The sequence below is a fragment of the Takifugu rubripes genome, chromosome 11 (assembly GCF_901000725.2).
Source record: "Takifugu rubripes chromosome 11, fTakRub1.2, whole genome shotgun sequence".
Taxonomy (NCBI): Eukaryota; Metazoa; Chordata; class Actinopteri; order Tetraodontiformes; family Tetraodontidae; genus Takifugu; species Takifugu rubripes.
The window spans coordinates 15573669-15588127 of NC_042295.1; the positions used below are offsets into that span (position 1 = coordinate 15573669).

The window sequence follows — 14459 nt, forward strand, 5'->3', positions numbered from 1 at the left end:
CACCTCCATTCAGGGCAGCCAAGGGTTTAGAGGATCCCTCTGGATCTCCTACGCACCAGTCCAGAGTAGTAATCTATTCTGAAAGCAGTGATGAGAGAAACACACATAATCTGGCAGCACCTCAGCCCACACGTGCACGGAGGAATCCGGAAAAAAGGAGGGAAAATGACAAACGGCTCAGCTCCGGTCTCCAGCCTGCTGATAAGCTGTTGCACCAGAACCCAGACAAGATTGATGGTGTTCAAGGATGACGTCTCCTGTGTTCGTGGGTCTAGATTGAAATCTCAGCAGTTCCAGAGATGAAGAAGTTTAACAGGACTGTTGAGTGCACAGAGAAAATTGTGCATCTTGAACATGGCTCCTGCAGTTCATTTCAGACTGGATTTAACATTCAAGGCCTTGAATGGATGCAACGATGCACATGTTGACATCCCGAGTTTCTCAAAATGCCAACGAGCAACAACTCCAAAAGGAATAAAAATTGAAGAGGAATCAGCAGGCGTCTCAATCACTGTTTCCGTTAAGAGTTTTTATTTTTAAAGAAATCCAACCTCTGAACAAGCCCTTAAATTAGAAATGAACAACATTAGGACATACGTATATCGGCCTTGGATATTAGTCCAAGGGCAAATTACTGGTTTGTTGGTGAGCGTCCATAGATTTTAGCCCTCGGTGGGGGCATATGGGTGGTTACTGCTAACAGCCTCAGGTCAGTCAGTCTGCATAAAAGCATATTCTCTTCTAAATCCACTAAGAGGGAAACTAATGGAAGAGGCTCCTTGGGGAGTCGGCAGGTTAATTCATCAGCAGGTAGTTGGAGTGGACGTGTCAATAAGCGGCTACAGAAGCAGGTGGTCCGCTATCCACTTTAGGAGGATGGAGATTGAACAATTTAGGCAGTTAGGTGAGAGGGCTTATGGGCACTCTCGGGATAAAAGATTACATTTTCACACCAATTAGCAGATAAGGAGCTTTGGTGCAGCTCCGTGCATTATGGGTCCGACTTTATGGGTGTGTCCCTTTGTCCACAGGAGGTAATTGTGGTTTAAAGTGTGTCACTTCACTGAGGAAATCCAGATCTGAACAAACGTCGGGCACTTCTCGGGGCTCTTAGCCTTTTTAATCAGTGTGTTTCTGCTATGGTGCATCGGTGTCCTGCCGCTCATGCTAACCGATACGCCTTCGTGATACCAGGGCAGGAACGCTGCTAACAAAACCCTGATCACCAACCTTTCATAGCATGCAAGTTTTACAAGAGCAGTGACACACTGACACTTTGCCCCAGCGAGCAAAATGTTCCACATTACACATTAAAAAAATAAAAAAAAAAAACACACAGGGGTTTTATCGATGTAGCAACAGTAAAGCTGCAGAGGACGCTGTAGTAAAGGAAACACACCTTTAATATTACTGATGGGACATTCTAACCACCTGGAAGGGTCAAACAGGCTCAACAGTCATTAGGTCATATGTACAGATTGTTACACTGTTGTTCATGGCCTTAAATGCCAACAGGTTCTCTTATCCAGATCATGCTGCATTGTGGTTGAGGATTAAGTGATCTCTCTAAAGGCCCTCTTCTCCACATACTTCAGCTTGTGTCTCCTCTTGAACCTAAAGAAGGGGTAGAAATGCACGTTTCAAAATTAAAATTGACTAAAGATCTGGGTTTTAAGCGTTTGTGGACACATTACTTGGCTCGTTCTCGGGGTTCAATCAGGTTCCTCTTCTGCAGACTCTTGAATCGGTCTGAGAGAACACTGCCCTCTGGCTGTGGAGACGTGGAACAGCAACAGGTGAATGCAGCTCCAGACTGATGCCCAATTCCCACCCAAATTATAAAACCCCTTCACAGCAGAAAAGGATAAATTAAACATTACTTAGCAATACAATGACATGAGATAAAGCTGGGCTTCTCCACCGCAATTAGTTCTGAATAAGCGGTAAAGACCTTTAGGGAACAGTTGGTCACTTTAAAGGCAAAAATCAGGATAAAGCTTTAAATAAAACCGAGTACTGTGCTGAGGATAATACAAATGTTTGAAACAAAAGTCATTACAGATAAAGGATTGCATTTCCTCACTGGGAAAAGGTCCAACGGAACAAGAAAATTGAGTTTGTTAAGTACCTTGAGTTGTCGCAGGGAGCCGGCCAGCTCATCACTTAGCTTGATCTCCAGGTCTGGAGCTTGGAACCTGCAAATGAAGAACACAATCATCAGCTTGAAAAGGAAAAGGAGCATTGGCCAAAGATGCATTAAATGGATACAAAATCTGAGTGTTCAGTAAGAAACCAAAAAAGGGAATAATTAAGCATCTCAATGCAAAGCTCAAAACACCAATTTCCTGGCATTTACACACACACACACACACACAAACACACACACACACACACACGAACAATTAAACAGCAGACTCCTGCCAACACAAAGCAGTCTGCAAACCATTTATGGACTCATTACATCTGAAACTGTTGCCAACAAACATATTTTTAAAATGTATGGAAGCTACATATTGAGGTTATTGTTAATTATTTCTCCCAACAGTAATGAAATAACTCCCACTGTGCTATAAAATGTCTTTAAGAGGTGTGATACATACTTCAGTCTGCCGAGGCGCCGGGGCTGGGATTTCTGGGCCTCCTGCTTGGCTTTGCGCTCATTCCGTCTGGCCTTGGTTTTCTCTTCCTGTTGTCTGATGGACGACTTGATGGATCGGAGCTGGTAGAGCTGCTGCTGCTGGCCGGTCTGCTGCCTCTCAGCCAACCGCCGCTGATCCTGGAAACAAATGGAAGGTAAACCGCATGTTGGCCGCAGGCTGGAAGATTAAAAAGATTTTATTTTACAATAACTTGATGCAACGGCTCGTTTCAATGGACAGCAGAGCGATAATATAAAAGATACAGTCCCATGAGAGAAACCAAAGCCGAGTGTGAAGGAACATTTAAGAGCATTATTGGAAATGTTTGCGCAGCACTGGAATACAAATCTATTTACTTTAAGTTTCTCGGCCTTCTCTTTCTTCCGTTGTCTCTCAGTCTTCTTTTCTGAGAGTGTAATGGCCCCCACTGCCACGTGGTCCTGCTCATTAGCAGCTTCTGCAGCTTCAGCATCGTCGTCCTCTTCCACCAGACCTTCTACTTGCTCTTTAAAGACCGTCTCCTGAAGAGCACAGCAACATGTTCAGTCAACTTCAAAAACAAGCCACTTTAATAACAGCACACTAATAAATGTCACCTCTGTTGCCGTGTCGTCTTTGTCGAAAGCCAGCTGCCGCTCAATTTTTTCTTCAGCTTTGTGTTTCTTGACCTCCACATCATGAGCTTCCTGTAGCAAAGCCTGGATTCACAACAAGAACATAACAAGGAGCATGAGATGGTGCTTAGAAGAGAAAATAACATGATTATTAACTGGTACAGATACTCAATGAATTAAGTCCTGATATAATCACGTTTATGTGCCACATTTCACTGCCATTTATGCAGTAATTCACAATATACCCCCAATTTTGCCATCATCAGATGACGCTCAGTGAGGACATGAACACTTTGGAAAAATGGTGGTTCAAACCCACACGGTGACATTTACACCAACTCTTAGTTCAACCGTCAGGAATGTACAGTAAACAGAATTTAACAGAAGCGTGGCTAAAAACAAGACTACAGTGTAACCTGAAAACTGATTCAAACACACAAAAACAAACTTAATCTCATCCACTAGAAAGAGTTCTTGTCCAACTGAGCAGAGCAAATAAAAGTGCACGACACAGCCGACTGCCATATGAAGCTAAGCTACGTAACTTCTTCAGGTCTTCCCCATTGTGCCCTGATGCTCCTCATCCATTGTGCATCAGTTACATGGAAATGCTGGAGCCTCTGTGTGTCCTGGAACCAGCTCACGAGGCCACTGGCACCGCTTCACCAGGCAACTGCTTTTAGTTCACACGGCCCGTGTTGTACGGCGCACATTTCACATGTTGGGGCTGACAAAGGCGTGCAACTTTTGACCGGATGGAAAGCAAATAACTGGTTATCGTCTCCTCCAGACGCAGCGACGTTTTGAAACCTTGTTTGTTTTACTGTGAGCAGGAAGGGTTTCAAGGCCCTGATCAAGGAAAGCTGCCTGGTCAAAAAGAAGGGGAGCGGGCAGCATAATAATAATAAAACCTATAAAGAGTAAACCCAGAATGGCACTTATGTCTCCAATTCAAACCACCTTCAAAAACACACCCGTAAATCCAGAATAGTGCTCTGCAGCTCAGCAGTGACCAATGACCAACTGTGATTTCAACAGTACCTGATGGGAGAAGAAGTCTGGATTGTAAGATCCTCCTGGACCAATCACCTCCACAGCAGGAAGCACAGACGGCTGCTCATTCAGTCTCTCTGGACGCTGAGAAAACAGCGTCGCCCAGGTCAAACCACCTCCAATCCAACATAAAAATATCAGTTCTGTTGGAAACAGGCCATCTCACCTTAACAAGCTGTTTCCCCGTCTGCTGAAGGTACCAGAGATCGCCTACAGGTTTAGCTAGGTAAAAAAAGAATCTGAGTATTTATATTTACCCTTAGAGATATGTCTAAATGAGTTATTAATGCTCTGATTATAGTTTATCCTCAGATCCCAGATAGCCGTTCACACAACAGTCATCTGAGCCCCATGTTTGTCTTCACATTCCCATTAAGGAAACACTGAAGTGCAAAGATATGATCATCACTGGACATGCACACACGTCCAGCACTCACATTCTTGTCCCCATATGTCATAAAAGTCTCTGCCTGGGTTGTTATTGGCTTCCGTTAGCGACTTCTTTGCCGCTCTGTCGACGGGCCGTCTGTTCAACAGCTGTTTCTGTCTTCGTGTCACGACGCCTTTGGCTGCCAGCTGTTCGGCCCTTTGGGCTTTGCGACGAAGTTTCTTGGCATTAGGTTGCTGATAGGCAAGCACGCTGGAAGGAACGGCAGAAGGCAGAATTTGTCAACGTGAGGCACAAGAAGCCAGAACAGGACTGACAACAGCTTGAGGCATCATCAAATATGTGGATTCTCTTTAACACGTCTACATTTTTGTGTTAAGTTTCACATCCTCAGATCCCAGGACACTATGCACACAAGTCTCCCGAGCTCCTGTATTGTGTCTTCACATTCCCATGAAGGAAATACTGGGAGCGCAAGGATGAGATCATCACTGGACAAGTTCCCATTTCCACTAACAGGCTAATGTGCCTCTCTGAAGTTGAACTTGAAACACTTTATAAAACAACTGAAGGAATATAATTTTCCTTACCAAGTGTCAAGTAAATCTACCTCAAGTAAATTCACCTAAAGTATGGTGCAAATAAATGATAGCACCCATTTACAAGTATAGTATTAAAACCAAACACTGACTCTATAGGTGGGGGGACGAGGGAGTCACGCTGCAGGATCAAATCTATCCTCAGAGGGCGAGAGGTCTTCCCTTTTCTCTTCTTACCTTCTCCAGGCTCTGGTACTGAGAAGGCAATGAGAAATTAGTTTCACTGTATAATGCTAATTAAAATAACAATGTAGTGTTGTAAGAAATTCATGGCAAAACATCCATTCAACTGTCTGGCAGCCCATAAAGTGGATTTACACAGGACTGGTTCTTCTGAATATTACCACTGACCCCAAACCCCATCCAGGTAGGATGCACACTTACCCGTTGATTCGGCTGTACTTGGCTGCCCAACATCCAGAAAGAACAAACTGTCGTCTGGTTTCTCTGATATAAGACCACTAAAGGGGGAAAAACCTTGTCAGTATAGTTTAAATACACATTACGGGTACTTTTAGACCATATACGACTGTGTAAGGATGTAGAAAATATGTATTAGCTTTGCGCCCCAGAACTAAATATCCCAAAAAGGGGGAGAGAGAGAAATAATTCACGATGCGAATTTAACAGAGAAACTAATCAAAAACAAGCAAATAACGTCAGAAACGACGCATTGTACAGTGCAAATTACAGACGAGGCCCACGGTGCTGAGCTCGACAATAAACGGGGCTTTTAAAGCTAATCTGTTCAGTAAATACACTTCTATTGTGTATTTAGACCACGTGGTGGATGTTACCTTCTAAATTAAATACATAATTCAGATAAGGATAACTAATCGCGCTATTAAACTTTCCTACGTACTGCCACGAAAACTTACCCCGTAGTCCTTTCCTGATGTCGGACATCTTCTAAAAAGTCTTCTACGTCATTTATGTCGCTGTATTTGGTCCAGTTCTTCTTCTTGTTCTTGTTAATTCGTTTTCTACGGCTACTGACCAGGGTTGCAGCGTCTACGGTGGAGTTTAAATGCAGAAAGCCTGGCTGCGATGCTACCACGCGTTTTAACCTCCTGGTCGGCGCCATGTTGGCGGAGTTGAGAGGAAGAATCTTCTTCTCTTGTGTGTATGGAGGTGACAGCGCCACCTGCAGGTCAGACGGTGTAAACGCCACAACACAGTGGAATAATGGAACTGCTGTAACAAAACTGTATTAAAACGTTATTTTAAAAGGTTTTATTTTACTTCTGTAGTTAATTTTAAGGCCCTAATGTAAGATATGTAGAAATTATTTAATAATATAATATTTTTTATATATAGTACAAATGTCATAGTTATGTGATTTTATAATTTTATTATGTTTATAGCCACTTAATTGTGCTAATATACGTATACATAATTTTATTCTCAAACATTGGAAAAACACTGTTGGCATATGACATTAATTTGCTTGATTTATCTGAAAGGTAAACAATTGATTAATGCACCAAGAACAAAAATAAAAACATCAATTTGAGCTACAAAAAAAGAGAATAATTTGTATCTTAAAAATTAGTGGTGAAGCATTGCTCGTCGTGTTCTAATTCCCAACTAGTGATGTTGCTACATTTATAACATGTCCCTTCCAAATGCATCATGGGAAACGTGTCTCCTGTTGCTTTCCTATGTTTTCCCTGCCTTCATTTTATTGCGAGAACAACGCTTAAGAGACTCGAGAATAAATTCGATTTTTTTGGACTGCAATCACTCAACGATTTTTCCGAGGTACGTCTGACATTTTGGTAAAATCGCAATCTATCAATTGCTGTCACGTTAGATCACCAATGTGAGCATTTTCGAGCTTATTTTCGTAAAAAACGAAAATGCAGACGCGCCGATCTATTATCTGCCTGCTTGGGGAGCCGGGGACCTGAAAAGCTCTTGCGAGCGACTCAAATTTGACTCGGAAATGCGCCTAAACTGAGGGGTCATCTGACAAAATATTGTTCATCAATAGATTCCTTGAAATGTCTAGTTTCGTTTACAAAAATAATATTCTACTTTTACGACGCGGTTGTTTAGATTTTTCCGTGTTTATATCTTCGCCCTTCGCTCATTTACTACAAGCGATTTTCCTTCCCGTTTTCATTCTTCTTGCCAGCAGCCAGCCATCATCTTTGGGTGCGTTGGTTTCCCTTGCAGCGGTTAGTCGGGGCGGGTGGGAGCGCCTGGTTTTCTTCATAATAGCTTATTCTGAATGGAAAACTAGAGCCTTGTGCTCCAGCGGGATGCTCACTACGAAGAAACAAACGAACACCGTTTAGGGGCGCAAGGGGGAGGACCAGTTCGGTAGTCTTCGTGCTATGATTGGTCGGAATCTTAACAACAACCCGCCCCCTGGATTTTGTGTACGGAATATGATTGGGTCATACGATAAAGAGCTCTAATGTGATTCGTTAGATTCGCTGTCATTTTACGATTTTTTATTGCATAAGACTGCCTTATTACAAAGATATGTATTTAAATATTGTTTTAAACTTGGTTTGATTCTTGGGTGCAATTGTACAATGTTTTTTAAAATGTAAGTATCGGGATTATTTTACTATATTTTTTTGTAGATTGCAGAAACTACTGAATAGGTGCTACTTTTCCTAAATAAAATAAACTATTTTACTATCAGGTGAACCTAAGTAGCCATGGCTCGTACCAAGCAGACTGCCCGTAAATCCACTGGAGGCAAAGCCCCCCGTAAACAGCTGGCCACAAAGGCAGCTCGCAAGAGCGCCCCTTCCACTGGGGGTGTCAAGAAGCCCCATCGCTACAGGTGAATAAAATGAATTGTGTGACTCCAGTACAACATATAAAAATGAGAGAGGTTGAAGTTTTGAGTTGATTTGCTACATTGACTAATTACAGAAACAAGTGATTTTAAAAACCTTGGAAAGAGATGAAAAGCACATTCAGTATAATAGTAGTAACCGTAATAGTTTTTGTTGATCTTTTCTAGGCCAGGCACTGTGGCTCTGCGTGAGATCCGTCGTTACCAGAAGTCCACCGAGTTGCTGATCCGTAAGCTTCCATTCCAACGCCTGGTGAGAGAAATCGCCCAGGACTTCAAGACTGACCTGCGCTTCCAAAGTGCAGCCATCGGAGCTCTGCAGGTTGGCAGCATTAATAGCACAAATCTTTTTTTATTCTTTCGAGAAATTACATCATTATAGAGTAAAACCCATATTTCAACCATGTAATCTACAGGAAGCCAGTGAGGCCTACCTGGTGGGACTGTTTGAGGACACTAACCTGTGTGCCATCCACGCCAAGCGTGTTACCATCATGCCCAAAGACATCCAGCTGGCACGCCGTATCCGTGGAGAACGTGCTTAAAAATTTTTGTGATTCCTTCTATGTTGTCCCTTATTCCAACACCCTTTCTACCCCTCTCTACATTTAGTTAGACGTTTGGTTTGAGGTTCCCTATATAAGATTGTGATAACTGTCAATTGTGTGATTATGTCTTCTTTGGTGCTACTAGTAGCAGAGTTTTCTTAGAGATCTCTCCATATTAATCTTTACATCTAACTAGCTAGCTCCAAAAAACACCTATGAGATGTGTTTTGGACAGCCATGAATGGTGTGGTCTGAAATCAATATACAAAATGGCATTAAGGTTAAATTTAATCTTCAGATATTTTCTTTTATAGAAATCAGATCTTTAAGTAGGCTTAGTTTTTGTTTTATTTCAAAATAATGGTGAACCTACTGTTTAATGTACTTAAATACAAATTTTGATTTTTGATGTTAGAAAATGTGCATTGATAATGCTGCATCTTATTTTATTCTCATTATCTGGCAGATTATAAGCAGCATCCATGTAGCAAACCAGTGTGGATCATGTTGTGATTTCAACCATGTTATGTCCAGATATTGTAAGACTTTTTTGTTTTTCTCTCAGGTTATGGTAAACCTATATTTTCTACTGTTCTGACTTGTTTTCATCCATTTATAAAAACAATATTTGTACTCTTGAAATCTACATACAAGCATAATAAACAGATTCTTGTCATTTGATATACTGTGTGTATGGACATTTAAATAAACACAAGTAAAACTTGGAAAATTGTCTTTTTGCGTGCACATGAAATTTTGCAGTCTCCCCGATCTGAAGAAGTTGGTGGTTTAACCATGAAAAATGTAGCGTTTGTTTATTGGTGGCAATAATGGCGCGTTATGAGTAATGATTTTAAAATACATCCCTGTGAAATATGAATTTTAAACCCATAAAATAAATAGAAAAACAACGTTTAAATGTAAAACTTGAGACTCGAGTTGCGAAATTCCAACCGCATCGGAAACACGATCACAGAAAGTGTCGAGCGCCCAGAAATCGAAATGCTTCTTCTTGTTGTTGTTTTCGTTGTTAAAATCGTGGCGTTTGATCCACGAAGATGTGACATTTGTCAACTTTTTCGGACCAAACGACGGTGGTTAAAGTCACCGCGGAGGTGTTGGGAACACTGTTGCATTGTGGGGCGGCGGACTGAGGCGGCGGCCATTTTCCCGCTGGACGCTGTCTCCCCATTGTGGATACGAAGAGGAAAATACAGACGAGCCAAATTTTTCTTACGACTTCTTCTCACTTTTCTCCGCGGGTAAGTCCTCTGAAACACACCGCGGAATGTGTAGATGAACTTTAAAATCTTTTAAAAATGTTTTTTTTCCATTTTAAAACATTTAACTATGTGGAAAGGGGTGGAATTTGTCGCGGGTGCACATAACAAACGCGGCTGTTGAAACGACAGTAAAATGCAGCCTTTACTGCAGTCACTGGGGCGACAGGAAATTCGGTTTCAAATTATCCGCCGATTCAGCTCGGTTCTACGCTGTCGTAAAGCACCGTTCGGCTTTCCTGTGCACATCTATGGCTTCCTTAAAAAGTCTTCTTTGATATTGTCTCATTTTTGGCTATGTTGCAGCAGTGGTTGCTTTTAAATTTTAAGTTATTTACGCGCTACCCCTCTGCCCTGGGTCTTTATTCCGTTTGCGCATCAAACCGCCGCCATCATCAGCGCATGGTGGGCGGGTCTAACGTCTGTGGAAGACGGCAGTAGAGCCCGCCCACTCCGAATCCCACCCGCTGATTGGCTGTGACGCAATATTTTCAACATGCGTTTTGTTGCGGCACCCAATAGCAATTTAGTTTGTTTTTGAGTGACGTGCGGCGATAAGTTAAGGTTTTGGGTTTGTTTACCTAAAAAGTTGACTCCAGACTTTTGCGTTTCCAATCAAGTTTATCTTTAAAAGTTTCTTTTATTATGTCAAGTAGATTTAGATTTTCCAAAAAACATTTTAGAAGCAATCTTGGAGAAAACAAATGCAGAACTGATGATTCGTCTTTCTTGTTATATTTTCAGGTGAACCTAAGTAGCCATGGCTCGTACCAAGCAGACTGCCCGTAAATCCACTGGAGGCAAAGCCCCCCGTAAACAGCTGGCCACGAAGGCTGCTCGCAAGAGTGCCCCTTCCACTGGGGGTGTCAAGAAGCCCCATCGCTACAGGTGAGTTTTGCTTGTTTTAGGATGGGAATATAATCCCAAATCAGTAGATGCTGTATTTACAGCACTTGAATAAAAAAAATCTTACTGTGTCTTGAAGGCCAGGCACTGTGGCTCTGCGTGAGATCCGTCGTTACCAGAAGTCCACCGAGTTGCTGATCCGCAAGCTTCCATTCCAGCGCCTGGTGAGAGAAATCGCCCAGGACTTCAAGACCGACCTGCGCTTCCAGAGCGCAGCCATCGGAGCTCTGCAGGTTTGTGTTGCAGTCAAATGCAGAATCAAATCCACCTTTAACTAAACCTTTAAGTTTTGTTGATCAAAACAGGAAAAGGTGGCCCCTCAACGTTGTGTTTTTCTCTGCAGGAGGCCAGCGAGGCCTACCTGGTGGGTCTGTTTGAGGACACCAACCTGTGTGCCATCCACGCCAAACGTGTCACCATCATGCCCAAAGACATCCAGCTGGCACGCCGTATCCGTGGTGAACGTGCTTAAGCGTTCCACGTGGTCCCTCCTCCTTTTCACTTCCTCCTGCCCTTCTGTCACCGATCTGTCTCTCCGTCCCTCGTCCCCATCACCCGCCTTCCCTGCTCTTCCTTCCTGTGTTAGTAGTATGTAGAGGAAAACTGATTATATTATGAATAAAGTGTATAGTTGTGCTTTTCTTAGTGCTCTTGACAAAAACACTTCTCGGGTACTCTTTCATGTGCATGTGCTGAGTTCTGGTGATGAGATCTCCTCAAGCACACTCGTCGTACATCACGTCAGCTCTCACCTGACTTTTGTGAATCAAAACAAGAAAAATCAGTTGTTAGAAACAGACGGGGGAAGAGGACGAGTTTTTGTCTGCTGGGGGACTCGTGTCTCATCAGCTATAGGGTGCTACAAGAACTGACCTGGTCCTCTTCTCCGGACGTCTTAGCCGAGGCTGGACCGTCTGTCCCGTACGTGTCTGCACGAGCTGCTCTGATCGCCACGACTGATTACACACATCAGAATCTTTGGGAAAGGTGATTGACCATGTTGATCAGATCTGTTATTTGTCATTTTTAGGGTCCTTTTTGTTCCTCTGTCTTTCAGCCAATCATTCATATGGTTCTTTTCTTCTCTTCGAGCTATTTTTGATGACATTGATATGGGGAGGGGGGATGAACCAGAGTGCAGCATTTACAGAGAACGAAACAAAGAAAAACAAGAAAAAATAATTGATTTTTTTTTTTCTACTTAAAGGCAAAGCTACTGACTCGTTTTGGCACCAAAGTTTAACCTCCTTCGGCCTGACCTGCTTTTGTGCTGTTCACATTGGTTTAATGTCATTTAAAGAAGTTTCTGAACACAAGTGTGCTGCAGAGATGGCTTTTTATAACAATTTTATTTTAACAAGGACTTATTCTCCATGACTTAAAGCTCTTGGAGATGAAAAATGATTTTCTACAAAACAAAGTAACAGCTCAAAATCTTGAAATGTGTAAATGAGTCCAATGTGACGACACTAAGCATGTTTTCTGTACGCATCCCCCCTGGTTTTACTTTCCTCTGGATGAGGTGATTGTCTTTACCGCTTCTCAGGTTGACTCTTCACCCTCTTAACTTAATTATTTTTCTCTTTTTTTGTGTTTTTTATGTTGATGACAATGTTTCAATTTAAATGATGTTTGTAATTTCCAGATTTGTCATATAAGGTGGTAATAAATGGATGTTACACACGCTCTGCTTTCTGCTATTTAACACCTACATTTATTTGCTTTTAACCAGACATAATCATTTAACCCTCATATTATGTTCCTATAATCTAAAATAAAGTAGTTCTTAGTTTAACCTGTTTTCCTGGCTCTTTTGAGGCATTTTGACCCGTCACATCATCAATGTAATTTTTTTCCAACTTAATATGAGGGTTAAATCAACAAGGTTGAGTTTAAAGTAGGTCGACGTTCCGAAATATAAAAATGGGAAAAACAATGATTAAAGTGCACGTTGAGCAAAGCAGTCAAACAGTCATTTGTGGGGATTTTTAGTTGCCATCGTAGAAATAAAAACTTAAATTCTAAGGATCATTAGTCATTTTCCTGCTCTTCTCGGCGTTACCTCCCTCCTTTGCCACTAGGGGGCAACACAGGCTACATTTACAGAGAACAATGAGCTCAATTGTCTCGAACCTGGAATAAATACTTATTTTTAACCTGTACTAACCAAAGATAGATGCAGATAGTCTCTCATTTAAACGTACGTTGCTATTTGCAGCCGTTGGTCACATTTTTCTCTGTACTGCTTAAACAATTATAATTCCATTTATGCCAAACTTCCTTATTATTGACATTTTCACCCACAGGATCCTTCCTTTCTTCCCTCATGAATATTGAATGAACTCTTCATTTTTTACACATTGATCCACAAACAAACACACAACTGTGAGACTCCAGCATTATGATCAATAACCTTCGTTGGCGTTGACATAGTTGTTTCATCCTTCGACATTCTTGATTACAGGGATAAAATCATGCATTTGTTAGAATGAGACAGAAAAACATCTAATCAAACACCAGCCTGTAATCCTGTTGTTTTCAAATGGCAGTTTTGGCACCATTGCTACAGCGATAAAGGAGCACACACACACACACACACACACACACACACACACACACACACACACACACACACACACACACACACACACACACACACGCCAGAAAGTTCAATGATTTGTTTCTTCTTTATTCCCTTTTTATATATTAGATTTTTGTTAAACAAATTGACGTTTACTGCAGTGAAAACTACAGTGTGTTAAAACATTAAGCCATCTTTCAGCAACGAGATAAAAGATAAAACTGCGGCTTTGATCTGTCCTGCTGGGTTGTTTTTTTGTTTTTTTTTAAAAAGAAAAACACAACTTTTTACACAAAGTTCCCAGCAGAACCTTTTTTGATATTTTATCTTTTAAAGGAGCAGCTGTGTGAATTATTTATGTGTGTTTATAAAGCTGAAGACTGCAGTTATTTATCGGACTGTTGCCGTCTATCCGCGTGGGCTAGTGTGTTCGCACACGCACGTATGGCTGCGCGTGCGCCTTTCTCAAGGTCTGTGTAGGGGTGCTCCATCTGTGGCACTCAGGGGATTAAAGTCAATCTGTCTGTCTGCTGCTCAAAATGCTGACCGTCACAGCAGCCCCAGATTAACACAGTCCTGGGGATGGGGGGAGGAGGGAGGGAGGGGTGGGTGGAGGGATGGGTGGAGGGAGGGAGGGAGGGAGGGTGGAGGGAGGGAGGGAGGGAGGGTGGAGGGAGGGTGGGAGGGAGGGAGGGATGGGTGGAGGGAGGGTGGGAGGGATGGGTGGAGGGAGGGAGGGATGGGTGGAGGGATGGAGGGAGGGGTGGGTGGAGGGAGGGTGGAGGGATGGAGTGAGTGGTGGAGGGAGGGAGGGAGGGTGGAGGGATAGGTGGAGGGAGGGAGGGATGGATGGATGGATGGAGGGAGGGTGGAGGGGTGGAGGGAGGGAGGGAGGGTGGAGGGATGGATGGAGGGAGGGTGGAGGGATGGGTGGAGGGAGGGAGGGAGGGAGGGATGGGTGGAGGGATGGAGTGAGTGGTGGAGGGAGGGAGGGAGGGAGGGTGGAGGGATGGATGGAGGGAGGGAGGGGGTGGGT

At 42.8% G+C, this 14459-nt stretch overlaps 3 protein-coding genes across 3 annotated transcripts; 2 read left to right on the forward strand and 1 right to left on the reverse strand.

Annotated features, from left to right (window-relative positions):
- Positions 1 to 1380: 1380 nt before the first annotated feature.
- nop53 (NOP53 ribosome biogenesis factor) lies at positions 1381 to 6416 on the reverse strand. The gene is made up of 12 exons (XM_011608749.2): positions 6172 to 6416; positions 5678 to 5754; positions 5386 to 5488; positions 4744 to 4946; positions 4473 to 4528; positions 4295 to 4390; positions 3236 to 3337; positions 2996 to 3160; positions 2601 to 2776; positions 2129 to 2195; positions 1695 to 1771; positions 1381 to 1614 (listed from the first exon to the last, which is right to left on the reverse strand). Exons 1-12 carry the CDS (start codon positions 6375 to 6377, stop codon positions 1554 to 1556), a joined length of 1389 nt encoding a protein of 462 aa, XP_011607051.1. The 5' UTR covers positions 6378 to 6416; the 3' UTR covers positions 1381 to 1553.
- Positions 6417 to 6921: 505 nt separating this feature from the next.
- LOC101073377 (histone H3.3) lies at positions 6922 to 9381 on the forward strand. The gene is made up of 4 exons (XM_029844380.1): positions 6922 to 7054; positions 7950 to 8093; positions 8277 to 8430; positions 8525 to 9381. Exons 2-4 carry the CDS (start codon positions 7966 to 7968, stop codon positions 8651 to 8653), a joined length of 411 nt encoding a protein of 136 aa, XP_029700240.1. The 5' UTR covers positions 6922 to 7054; positions 7950 to 7965; the 3' UTR covers positions 8654 to 9381.
- Positions 9382 to 9765: 384 nt separating this feature from the next.
- On the forward strand, positions 9766 to 12528 carry LOC115251576 (histone H3.3). Its single transcript, XM_029844381.1, has 4 exons — positions 9766 to 9918; positions 10681 to 10824; positions 10922 to 11075; positions 11186 to 12528. The coding sequence occupies exons 2-4, from the start codon at positions 10697 to 10699 to the stop codon at positions 11312 to 11314; spliced, it is 411 nt and encodes a 136-aa protein (XP_029700241.1). The 5' UTR covers positions 9766 to 9918; positions 10681 to 10696; the 3' UTR covers positions 11315 to 12528.
- Positions 12529 to 14459: the final 1931 nt, after the last annotated feature.

Excerpts from the sequence above, each read along its gene's own strand:
- LOC101073377 (XM_029844380.1), top strand. The coding sequence starts at position 7,966 with ATGGCTCGTACCAAGCAGACTGCCCGTAAATCCACTGGAGGCAAAGCC. Across the intron at positions 8,094-8,276 it reads AAGAAGCCCCATCGCTACAG|GCCAGGCACTGTGGCTCTGC; the intron begins GTGAATAAAATG and ends GATCTTTTCTAG. Across the intron at positions 8,431-8,524 it reads CAGCCATCGGAGCTCTGCAG|GAAGCCAGTGAGGCCTACCT; the intron begins GTTGGCAGCATT and ends TGTAATCTACAG.
- nop53 (XM_011608749.2), bottom strand. The coding sequence starts at position 6,377 with ATGGCGCCGACCAGGAGGTTAAAACGCGTGGTAGCATCGCAGCCAGGC. Across the intron at positions 5,489-5,677 it reads AAGTACAGCCGAATCAACGG|TACCAGAGCCTGGAGAAGGT; the intron begins GTAAGTGTGCAT and ends TTGCCTTCTCAG. Across the intron at positions 4,947-5,385 it reads CTCGTCCCCCCACCTATAGA|CGTGCTTGCCTATCAGCAAC; the intron begins GTCAGTGTTTGG and ends CGTTCCTTCCAG.
- LOC115251576 (XM_029844381.1), top strand. The coding sequence starts at position 10,697 with ATGGCTCGTACCAAGCAGACTGCCCGTAAATCCACTGGAGGCAAAGCC. Across the intron at positions 10,825-10,921 it reads AAGAAGCCCCATCGCTACAG|GCCAGGCACTGTGGCTCTGC; the intron begins GTGAGTTTTGCT and ends TGTGTCTTGAAG. Across the intron at positions 11,076-11,185 it reads CAGCCATCGGAGCTCTGCAG|GAGGCCAGCGAGGCCTACCT; the intron begins GTTTGTGTTGCA and ends TTTTCTCTGCAG.